The sequence below is a fragment of the Amphiprion ocellaris genome, chromosome 11 (assembly GCF_022539595.1).
Source record: "Amphiprion ocellaris isolate individual 3 ecotype Okinawa chromosome 11, ASM2253959v1, whole genome shotgun sequence".
NCBI classification, from domain to species: Eukaryota; Metazoa; Chordata; class Actinopteri; family Pomacentridae; genus Amphiprion; species Amphiprion ocellaris.
Window position 1 is genome coordinate 34,252,674 of NC_072776.1, and position 16,738 is coordinate 34,269,411.

Below are 16,738 nucleotides of genomic sequence, written 5' to 3' on the forward strand. Positions count from 1 at the left end.
TTCTTCCTATCTGAGAGTGAATTCAGTACCTTTGGAGAATAAAAGACATTTTTCACCATTTTCTGATATTTTATGGACCAAACAATTATTAAATGCATTCATTATGAATTCAGTTGTTCTCATTTCAGCACTGGGTGAACATTGAGCAGGACTAACTGGTTGTTTTGATTTTCAATTAAAAAAAAAAACATAAAACAATTATTTACAAGCTATGTAATCTTAACCCAGTGTTAAATACAACTTTGACCATAAAACTGTCAAAAATCCTGCAAATTGATGTGATTATGACATTTAATAACTGATAATTGTTGGAAAACGTTGCTCTTTCTCCAATTTTCAAGGGCCAGTAATATAAAATTTGTCCCAAATTACTCAAAAATTGTCCAAAATTACTCCAATTTTGCCCCAAATTACTCCAGTTTTGTCCAAAATGACTCCTGTTTGTCCAAAATGGTTCCAGTTTTGCCCAGAATGACCTTAATTTTGTCCAAAAAAAAAAAAAAATCCAATTGTGTCCAAAATGACTCCAATTTTGTCCAAAATGACTCCAACTGACCAAAATGTCTCAATTTTTTCCCAAAATGACCCTAATTGTGTCCAAAATGACTCCAATGGACCAAAATAGATCATATTTTGCCCAAAATGGATCCAATTTTGCCCAGAATTACCCTAATTTTCACCAAAAATGACTCCAGTTTTGTCCAAAATGGCTTTAAAACAGTTTTCATCCTATTCTTCTTTTCTTCTTCTTCACCATCTTCTTCTACATCTTCATCCTTCTTCTTCTTCGATGACCTTTTCTAACACTGTTAGTTTTTCTTCCTCATGTTGTGTTTTTATTTGTCTTTCTTCTTCTATATCTTCAACTTTTTCTTCCTCTTATTTTTTGTCTTTTCCTTCATATTCTTCTTCTTTTTCACCTCCTTTTTATTTTTCTTCTTCATCTTCATCATCCTCTTCATCATCTTCTCCTTCTTTGTCTTGTTCTTCTTCCATGAGTACGTCCTTTTCTTCTTCTTTTTCTTCTTGGTCTTTGTCTTCTACAGTGGGGATTGAAAGTTTGGGCACCCCAGGTAAAAATTTGCATTAATGTGCGTAAAGAAGCCAAGGAAAGATGGAAAAATCTCCAAAAGGCATCAAATTACAGATGAGACTTTCTTATAACATGTCAAAAAAAGTTAGATTTTATTTCCATCATTTACACTTTCAAAATAACAGCAATAATAGCGTCTGCAAAAGTTTGGGCACCCTGCAGAGTTTATAGCATGCACCGCCCCCTTTGGAAAGCTGAGACCTGACAGTGTCATGGATTGTTCACAATCATCATCTGGAAAGACCAGGTGATGTCAATCTCAAAGGTTTTAAATGCCCAGACTCATCTGACCTTGCCCCAACAATCAGCACCATGGGTTCTTTTAAGCAGTTGTCTAGAACTCTGAAACTGAAAATAGTTGACGCTCACAAAGCAGGAGAAGTCTATAAGAAGATAGCAAAGCGTTTTCAGATGCCAATATCCTCTGTTCAGAATGTAATTAAGAAATGGCAGTCATCAGGAACAGTGGAAGTTAAAACAAGATCTGGAAGACCAAGAAAAATATCAGACAGAACAGTTCGCAGGATTGTGAGAAAAGCAAGTCAAAACCCACGTTTGACTGCATGATCCCTCCAGAAAGATCTGGCAGACACTGGAGTTGTGGTACACTATTCCACTATAAAGAGATACTTGTACAAATATGGTCTTCATGGAAGAGTCATCAGAAGAAAACCTCTTCTACGTCCTCACCACAAAAATCAGCATTTGAAGTTTGCAAATGAACATATAGACAAGCCTGATGCATTTTGGAAACAAGTTCTGTGGACCGATGAGGTTAAAATAGAACTTTTTGGCCAGAATGAGCAAAGGTACGTTTGGAGAAGAAAGGGCACAGAATTTAATGAATAGAACCTCTGTCCAACTGTTAAGCATGAGGGTGGATCAATCATGCTTTGGGGTTGTATTGCAGCCAGTGGCACAGGGAACGTTTCACAAGTAGAAAGAAAAATGGATTCAATAAAATTTCAGCAAATTTTGGACGCTAACTTGATGCCATCTGTGAAAAAGCTGAAGTTAAAGACAGGATGGCTTCTACAAATGGACAGTGATCCTAAACACACCTCAAAATCCACGGTGGATTACATCGAGGCGTAAACTGAAGGTTTTGCCATGGCCTTCACAATCTCCAGACCTCAACATCATTGAAAATCTATGGATAGACCTTAAAAGAGCAGTGTGTGACAGACAGCCCAGAAATCTCAAAGAACTGGAAGACTTTTGTAAGGAAGAATGGGCGAAGATACCTCAAACAAGAACTGAAAGACTCTTAACTGGCTACAAAAAGCGTTTACAAGCTGTGATATTTGCCAAAGGGGGCAGTACAAGGTATAAACTCTGCAGGGTGCCCAAACTTTTGCAGACGCCATTATTGTGTTTTCTGTTATTTTGAAAGTGTAAATGATGGAAATAAAATCTAACTTTTTTTTTGACATATAAGAATGTCTTATCTGTAATTTGATGCCTTTTGGAGATTTTTCCATCTTTCCTTGGCTTCTTTATTTTTACCTGGAGTGCCCAAAGTTTCGATCCCCACTGCACTTCTTTGTCCTCTTTTTCTCCTTCATCATCTTCATTTTATTTTCCTTCTATCTTCTAACACAGTGTTGGTTTTTATCCACTGTCTGTTTTCATTTTCTCTCTTTATTATCTACTTCTTTATCTCCTACCTTTCTTAACACTGTTGTGTTTTTATCTCCTTCTTTTTCATTCTTCTTCTTCTTGTCACCGTTTTTTTCCAGACCAACCACAGCTATGTTTCTGTGAAACAGTTTTTGCAGCTAAACGTTTTAAATGTCACATTTTAACCTAAAAATCCCTTCCACTCCCTCGTTTTTAGTGAAATGTCGGAGTCTCTAATTAAATCTAATTATCTGAGCAGCTGAAGACAAAGACACTCATTTTTAAAGATGATTTAATCGGTTTGCTTTCTGTACTTTTCTGTAATTTGGATGAAACAGCATCTTTAATTAATTTAAAGGACAAAAACCTGCGTGAAGCTGAAAAGCAACAAGACAGATAAACTGCAGTAACTTATGTATAATAAACCGTGTTTTCATTAGCATCACACCGACGCTCTTCTGCCTTGTTTTCAGTTTGACTTCAGATGAATTCGTGCTCACAAAAGCACCAAAGCTGCAGATATTATTGCATTTAAGCAGCAGAACTGAAGCATCCCCGTAATGATCCACTTTATATGCAAGAAAACACCAAAGAGATCCTCCAGAGGGAATGACGTTTGGACTTCTGCTGAAAACAAGAAAAAAAATAATAAAGAAAGAAGCCGGATTCACCTTGAGGATGACCGCCCTGTTCCAAATAATTTTGCTTTAGAGGATCTGTGCTCTTCAGGTTAATGAGACCACGCTGGATGAAGACGACGCATCACAAGATGCAAATAATTAATGAAGTTACTGCAGCTTTTCTGTCACCTGCGTAAATTTCTCTCAGCTGCTGTTGATCCCAGAGCTGCTTTAAAAAAAACTAAAGAAAAGAAAACAATGTCTACATTTAGCACAAAACCTCATCTGAAGGCAGCTTTAGAGATCTGTGTAAAGCTGTAAAACTGAAGGAGCTCTGACAGGCTGAGATCTGGATGAACTTCGGCTCCGTTGGACTCCGACCCAAATTAACCTCTGGTCATGAGCTACACAAAGTCAGAATATCCAGATTTTGGACATTTCGGCACCAGAAGCACCCACACTCCAAAGTTACAAGTAGAATTTGGCATTTTTGACAAGAATTTATTATTATCTATTAGTATAAAGACTCCTGGATCTGAAGGTCCAGTCTCTGGTGGATCAGAACTCCTGGATAGAACTACACCATGAAGACTAAAGAACCAAGAAACTCTGAGAAAAGGTTGTTGAAAAGCATCAGTCAGGACGATACAAGAACATTTAAAGTTCCTGAAGATCTCTTGGAGTCCAGTTAAATCCATCATTAAGAAATGGAAGGAAGATAGAACATGAATAAATCTGACTAGAGCAGGACGTCCTCAAGACCTGAGAGACTAGAGAGGGAGGCCACCAAGACTCCTATGACTCCTCTGAAGGAGAAAGAGACTAGAGAGGGAGGCCACCAAGACTCCTATGACTCCTCTGAAGGAGAAAGAGACTAGAGAGGGAGGCCACCAAGACTCCTGTGACTCCTCTGAAGGAGAAAGAGACTAGAGAGGGAGGCCACCAAGACTCCTATGACTCCTCTGAAGGAGAAAGAGACTAGAGAGGGAGGCCACCAAGACTCCTATGACTCCTCTGAAGGAGAAAGAGACTAGAGATTCTGTATGTTGAGACTATTTTTCTCTAGAACTTCAAATCTATGACAAACTTTCCTGTGATGATTCTGAACCAGATCAGATTAACAAGAACCTCCAATAATGAAGTGATTTTCTCTGTAACGTTCCCTCCTTCTATAAGTTCCATTATATATATATATGTATATATATATATATATATATATATATATATATATATATATATATATATATATATATATATATATATATATATATATATATATATATATGTGGTTCTACTGAAATAGCACAAAGACATGATCGCCCATGTGACCTTATTAGGCCTGAATGGAGAGAAACGACATGATGCCTCATGAAAATGAAACCTCGTATCCGCAGAGGAGGAATATTACCTCCTGTACATTATTTCTGTAGGTAAATGATCCATTAGCTGCATGAAAGAAGGAAAAAAAGCTCTGATTTTTATAATGGTATCTGTCTGTGATATTACTGAGGATGCATTAAAACGTCGCAGAGCCGCCACGCTCCCCGAACACCGCCGTAATGAAAGAACAATAAAATAAATTATTTTTTTTCCGAGCGGCTGGAAGAATTGATTTCTTAATACAAGGGAACGGCGTACCTGAACACAACACCGGGATGATGTATGTGCATTTAAAGGGGCTTTGTTAGCTGTAATCACTTCTGCCCTGCATGCAGCCGCCCAGGAGATAAATCTGTACTGCGACAACATGCAGAGGACAAAACCTGAGCACAACAACTGCAACGTCAGGGGAGAGTCGACCTCCTCGGTGTGGACGGCTCTCAAAATAAGCTCAGTGAGAAAGGCGTCTGCAGTCAAACAATAACTGACAAAAAAGTCTAAAATTGTCAATATTTTGAGTGAAGTTTAGTACTTGTGCAGCCATGTCTAAATTGTGTCTAAAATTCTGCATATTTTGAATGGAGTCTGGTCTCATAAATGTCTATTCAATAACACTAGAACAGCATAAAGTCACACGTAAAAGTATACTGCAGATGTTCAAAGTCACGTCTAAAATTTTGAATATTTTGAATGAAGTCTGGTATTACAGATGCCCATGCAGCCATTTAATGAAGGCAAAAAATTCTGCATAATTTGAATGAAGTCTGGTACTAAAAATGTTCGAACAGCCACAACAGAACTGCATAAAGTCACGTGTGAAATTGGGATAAATTTGAATGAAGTCTGGTACCAAAGACACCCATGGAGCCATTTAAGAAATGCATGACATCAAGGTTAAAATTGGACATATTTTGAATGGAGTCTGGTGCCATGGATGTTCCTACAGCGACAAAGAAACTGAAGAACGTCACGTCTAAAATTCTGCATATTTTGAAGGAAGTCTGGTACTGTAGATGCTCGTGCCACCACACAAGACTCACCCATCACATTTTTCAAGCAGCCTGTGAGAAGATAAATCTGATAAAACTTCAAAACAAGCCCCGTCTTTCCTTTAACGCTGCTCCTGTCGATATTTTGTCACCTAAAAATGTAACCAACTGATGTGAGAGGTGTCACTTTGAGCGCGTTTCAGCTCTTTGTTTCGCTTTTAATTGCCTGCATATCGGCTGTTTCTGTTCCCTCTCATCGATTCCATCATCCTCGTCTCCAGCAGCTGTTTGCAGATTTTAAAAAAACTGAACAAAACAAGGTGGCAGACGGACAAAGTCAGCGACTCGCTGGTGAACATATTGGAGGATTACGTGCAGCCATTTTGGACACAATTGGGGTAATTATGGGCATAATTGGACTCAAAATTGGGATCGTTTTGGACAAAATTAGGGTAATTTTGAAAAAAAAAAAGGGGTAATTTTGGACCAATTTGGAGTCATTTTTGGCAAAATTGGTCAGATTTTGGACACATTTGAGGGCAATTTTGGGGATAACTGGACCCACTTTAGGCAAAATTGGGGTTATTTCGGAAACAACTGGTGTCATTTAGGAAAAAAATGGGGTCATTTTGGACCAAATTGGAGTCTTTTTGGGCAAAATTTAACCCGTTTTGGACACAATTGGGGTAATTTGGGGCATAATTGGACTCACTTTAGACAAAATTGGTGTCATTTTGGAACAAATGTGGAACCATTTTGGACAAAATTAGGGTCATTTTGGAAAAAAATTGAGTAATTTTGGACCAAATTGAAACCATTTTGGGCAAAACTGGGTAATTTTGGACAGACTTTCAGTTATTTTGGACGGTTTTTGAGTTGTTTTAGACTGATTATTGTTGTTTTGGGCCAATCGTAGACTCATTTTGGACAAATTCTGAGCATTTTGTACAGCATTTCTAACACATTTTCTGTCACATTTAGAACAAAACCCTGAGGAGCCATTTTAAAGGTTCAATATCCGAAGAAATGAAACTCCCACAGACATGAAACTTGGTGAAGATTCCTAAAAAAATGTTTACAGAAGATCAGAATGATTAAATTGGAGTCATTTTGGACAGGTTTAAAGTTTTATTAGACTGTTTTTGAGGGTTTTTTGGACTGATTGTTGTTATTGTTACTGATTATTGTTATTTTTGAGTCATTCTGCACTGGTTTTAAGTTATTCTGGTGTATTTTCTGTAGCTTTGGACAAAAGTGGAGCCATTTTTGGTGACATTTTAATGCTGTGATGTTTTTATTGTGACCTGCCAAAGGACTGCAGATGGAAACTAGCTTAAAGCTAACTCTGGTGCAATAAATCAAATGGCAACATTTCTGTTTCATATTGTACATGGTCCCTTTTTAAATAAACTGATAATAGTAATAATAATAATTTTGGACAGAATTGGAGTAATTTTGTACAAAACTCAATTCCATCAATATAGTTGCTGTTTGCCACTAAAAAAAACAACAAAAAAAAAAAAACGGAACAAAACAAAGCGGCAGACGCTCATGAACATATTGTAGAACTACGTGTAAAAGAGTCAGATATATTCAGCCTCCGTTAGCGATGAAGATGTTGGACACCTTCCTCTGAGATTCTGCCTCCACATCTACATGATTCATCACATTTTCGCAGATTTGTCGGCTGAATGTGCATCGAGCTGCCAGTTTCCGGTTCTACAGCATCCCAGAGGTGTTCTGCTGGATCCAGATCTGCTGACTGGAAGAAGAAGCTAAACTGTCTGTAAACGAATGCAGACAGTCACCAGACTGTTGCACTGACGCCAGATCTGCATGAGATTTAGTAACTGATTCATGGAAACTAATTAGATTCATGGTAGGAGGACTTGTTCCAAAACAAAACATGAGAGAGAAAGTTTGACAATCACAGGCATAAACACAGGAACTAAAATCAGGAACATTTGGAACAAAATCTGGTTTTATAGATGTATTTGGATGTATTTAAATACATCTAGATGTAGACGCATTTCTAGCCACACAAAAACTGGACAAAGTCAAGTTTAAAATTGGGAATATTTTAAGTGAAGTCTGGTACCAAAGATGGTTGTTCATTTACACAAGAACTGAACAAACTCAAGACTAAAATTAGGGATATTTTCCATGAACTTCTGTACTATAGATGAATCCGGAGCCCCACGAAAACCGCAGGAAAGTCTAAAAATTGGGAATATTTTAAATAAACTCTGGCAATAAATAGATGTTTACACAGCCACTTAAAGACTGACTAAAGTCTAAAAATGTCAATACAGAGGGTCCTCGGTTTACGACGTCCTCGACCTATGGCGTTTCGTCGTTCCATAGAACTGGTTACGTGGAACTAGTTTGCGAGCAGAGTGGATGAATACGTCGTCACGCGGTGCTATAAGACGACCTTGTTTACGTTCTCTGGTTGTACACCACATGCAGTATTCATGACTTTTCCAAAGAACTGATCGATATCGTGATGCACGTGAGTTCTGACTGACGGTGAAAATCGTCTTACGTCGATCTGTAGGAACGGAAATCCAACCTAAGTCGAGAACCAACTGTATTTTAGATGAGGTCTGATGCTTGCTGTTTGTTCATTTACACTAGAACTGCACGTTATAAGTATAAAATAGAAGATATTTTCAATAAAGTTTAGTACCATTGATGTATTTGCAGCCACACAAAAACAGCATGAAGTCTAAAATTGACAATAATTTGCATTAAGTCTAGTAGACATTTGTGCAACCACAAAAAATCAGAAAGAAATCAAGTCTAAAATTGGGAATATTTAGAGTAAAGTCTGGTGCTAAAGATGTCTGTGCAGCCATGCAAGAATTAAATAAAGTTAAGTCTGAAATGATGAATGAATGAATTTACAACCAAACAAAAACTGCATTTAAGTCTACAAATTATGAATGTTTTGAATAAATTCTGGTGTTAGAGACGTCTGAAACTACACAGAAGATGAATGTTTGAAACTTGACTATTTTGAGTGATGTCTGGTACTAGAGCTGTCTCTAGCCCTGGATGTGTCTGTAGAGTCTCTAACCCTGGATGTGTCTGTAGACTCTCTAACCCTGGATGTGTCTGTAGAGTCTCTAGCCCTGGATGTGTCTGTAGACTCTCTAACCCTGGATGTGTCTGTAGACTCTCTAGCCCTGGATGTGTCTGTAGACTCTCTAGCCCTGGATGTGTCTGTAGACTCTCTAACCCTGGATGTGTCTGTAGACTCTCTAGCCCTGGATGTGTCTGTAGACTCTCTAACCCTGGATGTGTCTGTAGACTCTCTAACCCTGGATGTGTCTGTAGACTCTCTAACCCTGGATGTGTCTGTAGACTCTCTAACCCTGGATGTGTCTGTAGACTCTCTAGCCCTGGATGTGTCTGTAGACTCTCTAGCCCTGGATGTGTCTGTAGACTCTCTAGCCCTGGATGTGTCTGTAGAGTCTCTAACCCTGGATGTGTCTGTAGACTCTCTAACCCTGGATGTGTCTGTAGAGTCTCTAGCCCTGGATGTGTCTGTAGACTCTCTAACCCTGGATGTGTCTGTAGACTCTCTAGCCCTGGATGTGTCTGTAGACTCTCTAGCCCTGGATGTGTCTGTAGACTCTCTAACCCTGGATGTGTCTGTAGACTCTCTAGCCCTGGATGTGTCTGTAGACTCTCTAACCCTGGATGTGTCTGTAGACTCTCTAACCCTGGATGTGTCTGTAGACTCTCTAACCCTGGATGTGTCTGTAGACTCTCTAACCCTGGATGTGTCTGTAGACTCTCTAGCCCTGGATGTGTCTGTAGACTCTCTAGCCCTGGATGTGTCTGTAGACTCTCTAGCCCTGGATGTGTCTGTAGAGTCTCTAACCCTGGATGTGTCTGTAGACTCTCTAACCCTGGATGTGTCTGTAGACTCTCTAGCCCTGGATGTGTCTGTAGACTCTCTAACCCTGGATGTGTCTGTAGACTCTCTAACCCTGGATGTGTCTGTAGACTCTCTAGCCCTGGATGTGTCTGTAGACTCTCTAACCCTGGATGTGTCTGTAGACTCTCTAACCCTGGATGTGTCTGTAGACTCTCTAGCCCTGGATGTGTCTGTAGACTCTCTAACCCTGGATGTGTCTGTAGAGTCTCTAACCCTGGATGTGTGAATGGTCAATAAATGGTCTGACTGAATCGTACCGACAAACAGCTGGCTGCTGAGTCGTAGGCGGAGGTGTCCGTCGGCCGGCGCCTGCAGGAAGCGTAGCGGCAGCTGGTCAACCTGCAGCGACGCCTCCTTGACGTTGCGCTCGGCCCTGACGTAGTGCCACTGGCGGTCGTTGAGGGGGAGGTGGGACTTGACGGCCAGGACCGCCGGGCCGTTGCCCACGTCGAAGGAGAACGTCACGGCGGAGGGAGCTGCAGGGAGCACACAGACGGAGATGATGCAAGGCGATACGATGCTGCTGCTGCTGCTGACCTGCATGGATTCATGAGGCTGACAGCTCGTCAATATTTCTGCAGTAAAACCTCCTCAGAGCTCCTCCCTCCAGTTAGAGCTCCCTGGAAGCGACTGGAAACACCAGACAGCTCCAGAAACGCTGATCAAACAGCCCAAAGTCTGCACTACTACTGGATTATTGTTATATTCTTAGAAATATTTCTATATGCTTTACTTTTGTCCTGCAAAAATCCAGTTTTCTGCCTTGTTAGGACGTCCATAAGGAGGCTTTTAATACGTTAGAGGACAGATCATGAGCAAAATAAGCAGTGCAGCGTCAAAAAATTACCTTCTTTTTTTGCATATTTTGGGATATTTTCTCAGATGTTAGAGTTTAGATTCATCTTTTCTAATGCAAGACTTTAAAATGTGCACAAAAACATTATAAAACATCTAATGATTCATTTTGGACCTTTAACAGGCTCAAAAAAGCAGCTACATAATAAAGTTTTATTATTATTTCTTATACATCTGAAAAAAAGAGAGCGTAATAACTCTTTATTGCAAAATAGGGGAATTTTAAAAGATTTTTCTTAGCTTTTCCAATAAATGTTTGTGATCCAATACTTAAAATATATCATGAAAACAAGTCTCCTAACTGTATTAAAATTTAACTGATGAGAAATTTTGAAGAAAATCTTTGAAATTTTGCAAAAAAAAAAAAAAAAACTACAAAACTGAATAAACTAGGTGTCATCAGAAGGTGTTGATGTGATAATCATGACCAGAAACAAATACAGCTGTTTGCAAACTGAAAAAAATGCAAAAAATGCCAGAAATGCAAAAAAGTTCTAAAACAGTGCTTAAAAATGAAAAAAATGCTTAAAAAACCAAAAAACCCAAAAAATTTAAATGCATAAAAATTTACAACAAATGCAAAAAATTGAAAAAGACGAAAAACGTAAAGAATTAACTGTCCATTTAAGACAGAAAATGAAGAGGAAGAGCACATTAACTGTTTTGAATGAAATAAATTCAAATTCAAACCAGATATTTTGTGTGAGATATTTCTGCAAAATTGAGGAATTAAATTTTTTTTTAGCTCTTCCATTAAATTTTTGCCATCCAAGACTTAGAAATTTACATACATAATATGTCATGAAAACTACAAACTCCCCCAACTATATTTAAATTTAACTGACAAGAAATTATGCAGAAAATTTTAGAAATTTTGCAAAACAAACAAACCAAAAAAACTGATCAGAAGTTGGGGATGTAATGACCAGAAACAAATACAGCTGTTTACAAACTGCAAAAAGACAAATAAGCAAAAAAAGCCCCATAAAATGCAGAAAAGTTAAAAAAAAAAACAAAAAATGCAAAAAAGCCAAAAAAATGCAAACAATTTAAAAAAGGCAAAAAAGCAAAAAATGCAAAAAAAACCAAAAATACCACAAAAATTACAAAAAGCCATAAAAACTCAAAAAAGACAAAAAAATGCAAAGAAATGAAAAAAGAAAAAATGGAAAAAGAAGGAAAAGCTAAAGAAGAAAAATGAAGAGAATTGGATTGTAAAATCTTTAACTGCATCAATATTTCATATTTTTAAAAAGGTAAAAGCAAGCAATTGCCTAATTGTGGTTCCTATGACATTCGTGTTTAAATGTTCAGTTAAACTTCAAACCTTCATTCTAAACATCTTTCTATCTGTTATTTTCCTCCTCAGCTTCTCTACACGGATCATACAGGAGCTTTATTTCTGTCTAGGGTTTCATCAGACAGCAGCTTCTCTCTCTGGGACATGAATCTGTCAGCTTCTCCCTTTGTTTCCTCTGGATGTTCACTCACAGCTCAGCTCCACTCGGATGAAGTCCTTGAGGCCCTGGTTCTCCAGGAAGACTCCCGATGGGGCGCTGGTCTTGAAGTAGAAGGAGATGTCGGAGGCCAGCTCGGCCTGCAGGGTGGGGAAATAGAGGTAGGACGACTCCTGGTAGAAGGAGGCGGCATTCCAGATGGACTCTGGAGGGAAAACAAGAGAGAAATTAACATCCATCTCATGTAGACGACAAGGAAACACCAGCAGGACTAGCATCTATCTCATTCAGACGTCAAGGAAAAGACAAGAAAACACCAGCAGGATTAGCATCTATCTCACGTAGACGACATGGAAACACCAGCAGGACTAGCATCTATCTCACGTAGACGACATGGAAACACCAGCAGGACTAGCATCTATCTCACGTAGACGACATGGAAACACCAGCAGGACTAGCATCTACCTCATGTAGACGACAAGGAAACACCAGCAGGACTAGCATCTATCTCATGTAGACGACATTGAAACACCAGCAGGACTAGCATCTACCTCATGTAGACGACATGGAAACACCAGCAGGACTAGGATCTATCTCATGTAGACGACATGGAAACACCAGCAGGACTAGCATCTATCTCACGTAGACGACAAGGAAACACCAGCAGGACTAGCATCTATCTCACGTAGACGACAAGGAAACACCAGCAGGACTAGCATCTATCTCAGGTAGACGATAAGGAAACACCAGCAGGACTAGCATCTATCTCATGTAGATGACATGGAAACACCAGCAGGACTAGCATCTATCTCACGTAGACGACATGGAAACACCAGCAGGACTAGCATCTACCTCATGTAGACGACATGGAAACACCAGCAGGACTAGCATCTATCTCATGTAGACGACATGGAAACATCAGTAGGACTAGCATCTATCTCATGTAGACGACATGGAAACACCAGCAGGACTAGCATCTATCTCATGTAGACGATAAGGAAACACCAGCAGGACTAGCATCTATCTCATGTAGACGACATTGAAACACCAGCAGGACTAGCATCTATCTCATGTAGACGACATGGAAACACCAGCAGGACTAGCATCTATCTCACGTAGACGACATGGAAACACCAGCAGGACTAGCATCTACCTCATGTAGACGACATGGAAACACCAGCAGGACTAGCATCTATCTCATGTAGACGACATGGAAACATCAGTAGGACTAGCATCCATCTCATGTAGACGACAAGGAAACACCAGCAGGACTAGCATCTATCTCATGTAGACTACAAGGAAACACCAGCAGGACTAGCATCTATCTCATGTAGACGACATGGAAACACCAGCAGGATTAGCATCTATCTCATGTAGACGACATGGAAACACCAGCAGGATTAGCATCTATCTCATGTAGACTACAAGGAAACACCAGCAGGACTAGCATCTATCTCATGTAGACGACAAGGAAACACCAGCAGGACTAGCATCTATCTCATGTAGACGACAAGGAAACACCAGCAGGACTAGCATCTATCTCACGTAGACGACATGGAAACACCAGCAGGACTAGCATCTATCTCACGTAGACGACAAGGAAACACCAGCAGGACTAGCATCTATCTCATGTAGACGACATGTTAAATCAGACGTTTTCCACATTCCCAGCTGATCTTCCATCAGGGATTCTGAACGTCATTCTGCTCTTTTAACCGCTGAATTTAAACCAGTTTATCCACAATAAAATCTTTAAAAATACAGTTTGAAGCATTTTCAATATTTAAACCAAAACTATGTAGTTTTTTGTCCATAATTTCCAATAAAATTATTCAAATCGCCTGAAATTGGTACAAATTTTGGGAAAATGTAGAGTCTATACCATGAAAAAATGTCTAATCCAATAAAAACAGGAAACTTCATGGATTTACTGTTCTTGCTCAAAATGATCCAAATTTTGATTTATAGTGAATTTTTACTTGACCAAGAGGTTTATTCTGGCTGGAAATTACATAAAGAACTGGCAAGATATGGTAAATCATTGTTTTAAAGATGTTAATGATATCTTTTAACATCTTTTCCTGATATTTTTCTCATTTCTATGACAGATAACACGACTAAAATGATTCATATCCCTTGAAATTGGTGCAAATTTAGACAAAATGCAGTGTTTACACCATGAAAACCATCTAATCCAATGAAAATAGGTAACATCATGGATTTATTGTGCTTAAATTAATTAATTCAAGCAAAAAATTATCCAAATTTTGATTCATAGTGAATTTTAATTTGACTAATATGTCTTTTGTGGCTGGAAATGACAGGAATTATTGACAAAAAACGCTAAATGACTGTTACAAAGACATTAATTATGCATTTTAACATTTTTTCCTGATATTTTTCTAATTTTCAGATATCATGTCCAAAATGATTCGTCTGTTGAAATTAGTGCAAATTTAGATAAAATGCAGCATCTACACTATTAGAAACCATCTAATCCAATAAAAATAGTGAACATCATGGATTTTTTTGCTTTTAAAAATCCATGATTGATGAATTTAAGCCCAAAATGATCCAAATTTAGATTTATAGTGAATTATTTTTTGACCAATATGTTTATTCTGGCTGGAAATTGCATTTAAAAAAAAAAAATATATATGGCAAATAACTGTTTTAAAGATGTTAATGATGAATTTGAACATATATTTCTGATATTTTTCCAATTTTTACTATAGATATTATGTCTGAAATGATTCATATATCTCTTCAAATTTGTGCACATTTTGAGAAAATTCATCATTTATACCGTGAAAAATGATCTAATCTGATAAAAACAAGTAACTTCTTGTATTTATTGCTCGTAAAATGATCAATCTAAGCTCAAAATGATCCAAATTTAGATTTTTTGTGAATTGCTTTTTGTCTAATAGGTTTATTCTGACTGGAAATTACAAAAATAAGCTACAAAATATGGTAAATCACTGTCTTAAAGACATTAATGATTAATTTTAGCATCTTTTACTGATGTTTTTCTCATTTTTACTAAAGATACCATGTCTGAAATGATTCATTTCTGTTGAAATTGGTGCAAATTTTGATAAAATACACCGTCTACGTCATCAGAAAAGCGTCTCATCCCATAAAAACAGAAAAATATTATCTCAAAATAAGAAACATGCCAAAATAAAACATTAATCGACTGATATTCCAGCTGAACTTCCTCCTTAATGGATTCTGAGCGTCTCTATGCTTGTTTTTCTGTTTATTTCTTCCTTTTTTACCACTTTATTCAGAAGAAACTCTCAAAAATCTACAGTTAGAAGCATTTTAAATATTTAAAGCGTCACTCTGCTTGTTTTTCTGTTTCTCTTATTTCCAGTTTGTGCAGAAGAAAACCTCAGAAATCTACAGTTAGAAGCACTTTAAATATTTAAAGCGTCACTCTGGAGTTTCCAGTTTTCCAATGAGCTCTTTTATAGAAACGCAGAAAAACAAGAAATAAAATAAAAATAGCAGAAAAAGTCCATCACTTCAGCTCTGCAGGTCGGAATAAAGATGTTTTATTTCTTTAAATCTGCGTTGATTCTAGAAAAGTCCACATTTTAATGAGAAAAGTGTGAAAATATGTGACTTTAGAGACAAATTATGTCTGAAATTAATGCATTTTAGTTGAAAATTATCAAAAATTGTGACGAAAATGTTTTTTTCAGGCTAGAAAGACATAAATCAGTGACAACTAAATAGTAAATCATCAGTTAGAGATATTAATGATGATTTTTTACAGTTATTTTTAAAATCTTGCTAAATATAAAATGTCCAAAATTATTCATACCCCTGAAATTGTCTCAAATTTTCAGAAAATGCAATAATTTGTTTGAATTTAAGAAAAAAAAGAACCAAATTTTGATTAATGGTAAATTGTTTTTTGACCAAGAGGTTTATTCTGGCTGAAAATGACAGAAATATGTAAGAAAAGATGGTAAATAAATGTATTTATTTGTCATTTTTATTGTAGAGACCATGACTGAAATGATTCATATCTCTTGAAATTAGTGCAAATTTTGAGAAAATGCAGCATTTATACCATGAAAAACCTTCTAATCCAATAAAAATGGGAACTTCATGGATTTATTGCTCTTAAAATGATGAATTTAAGTCCAAAATGATCCAAATTTTGATTTACAGTGAGTTTTGATTTGATTAAGAGGTTTATTCTGCCTGGAAATGATATAAACAAATGAGAAAATAAATGTTTTAGAGATGTCTACAGATGTCTCCTTTTGGATTTAAAATAATATTTTGGAGCAACAAGCTACAAAAAATACCTTTAATGAGTCCACAGCTGCAACATCTGCAGACATTTACTAAAAAGTGACTTAAAATCAGTGATATCTTTAAATGCACGCCCTGTTCTGCTGCACATTTCTGCAGGTTTCAGTCAATAAAGGAAAATGAAGTTAAACTTTTCATCCAAAACTGAGAATAAAAGAACAATTTTGCATATTTAATTATAATTTTAGTATAAAAATAGCTAAAATTCTCCTTTAACACAACTTACAGTCAGAAGGAACTGAATAATTACAATAAAAATTCTCAATGCATCAAAAATTGGTGATTAGTGGAACAATTTTGCTAAATTTTTGTATAAAAATAGACATAGAAATAGTTCAAATTCTCCTCTAATACAACTTACCATATAAAAAAACATGCATTAAATTAGTTAAAACTGCACCATAAATCAAAATATGGTGATTTTCTATGTTTAATTCTTGATTTGA

General features: G+C 37.2%; 1 protein-coding gene across 4 annotated transcripts in view; it reads right to left on the bottom strand.

The window, feature by feature from the left end:
- The window catches only part of cntnap5a (contactin associated protein family member 5a), a 172,540-nt gene that overhangs the window by 39,098 nt on the left and 116,704 nt on the right, over positions 1 to 16,738 (bottom strand). For all 4 annotated transcript variants that reach the window (XM_055015104.1, XM_055015107.1, XM_055015106.1 and 1 more), the window contains 2 exons: positions 11,995 to 12,165; positions 9,906 to 10,124 (listed from right to left, as the gene is read on the bottom strand). In XM_055015104.1, coding sequence (XP_054871079.1) covers positions 9,906 to 10,124; positions 11,995 to 12,165 — 390 coding nt within the window. The remainder of the gene's footprint in view (positions 1 to 9,905; positions 10,125 to 11,994; positions 12,166 to 16,738) is intronic.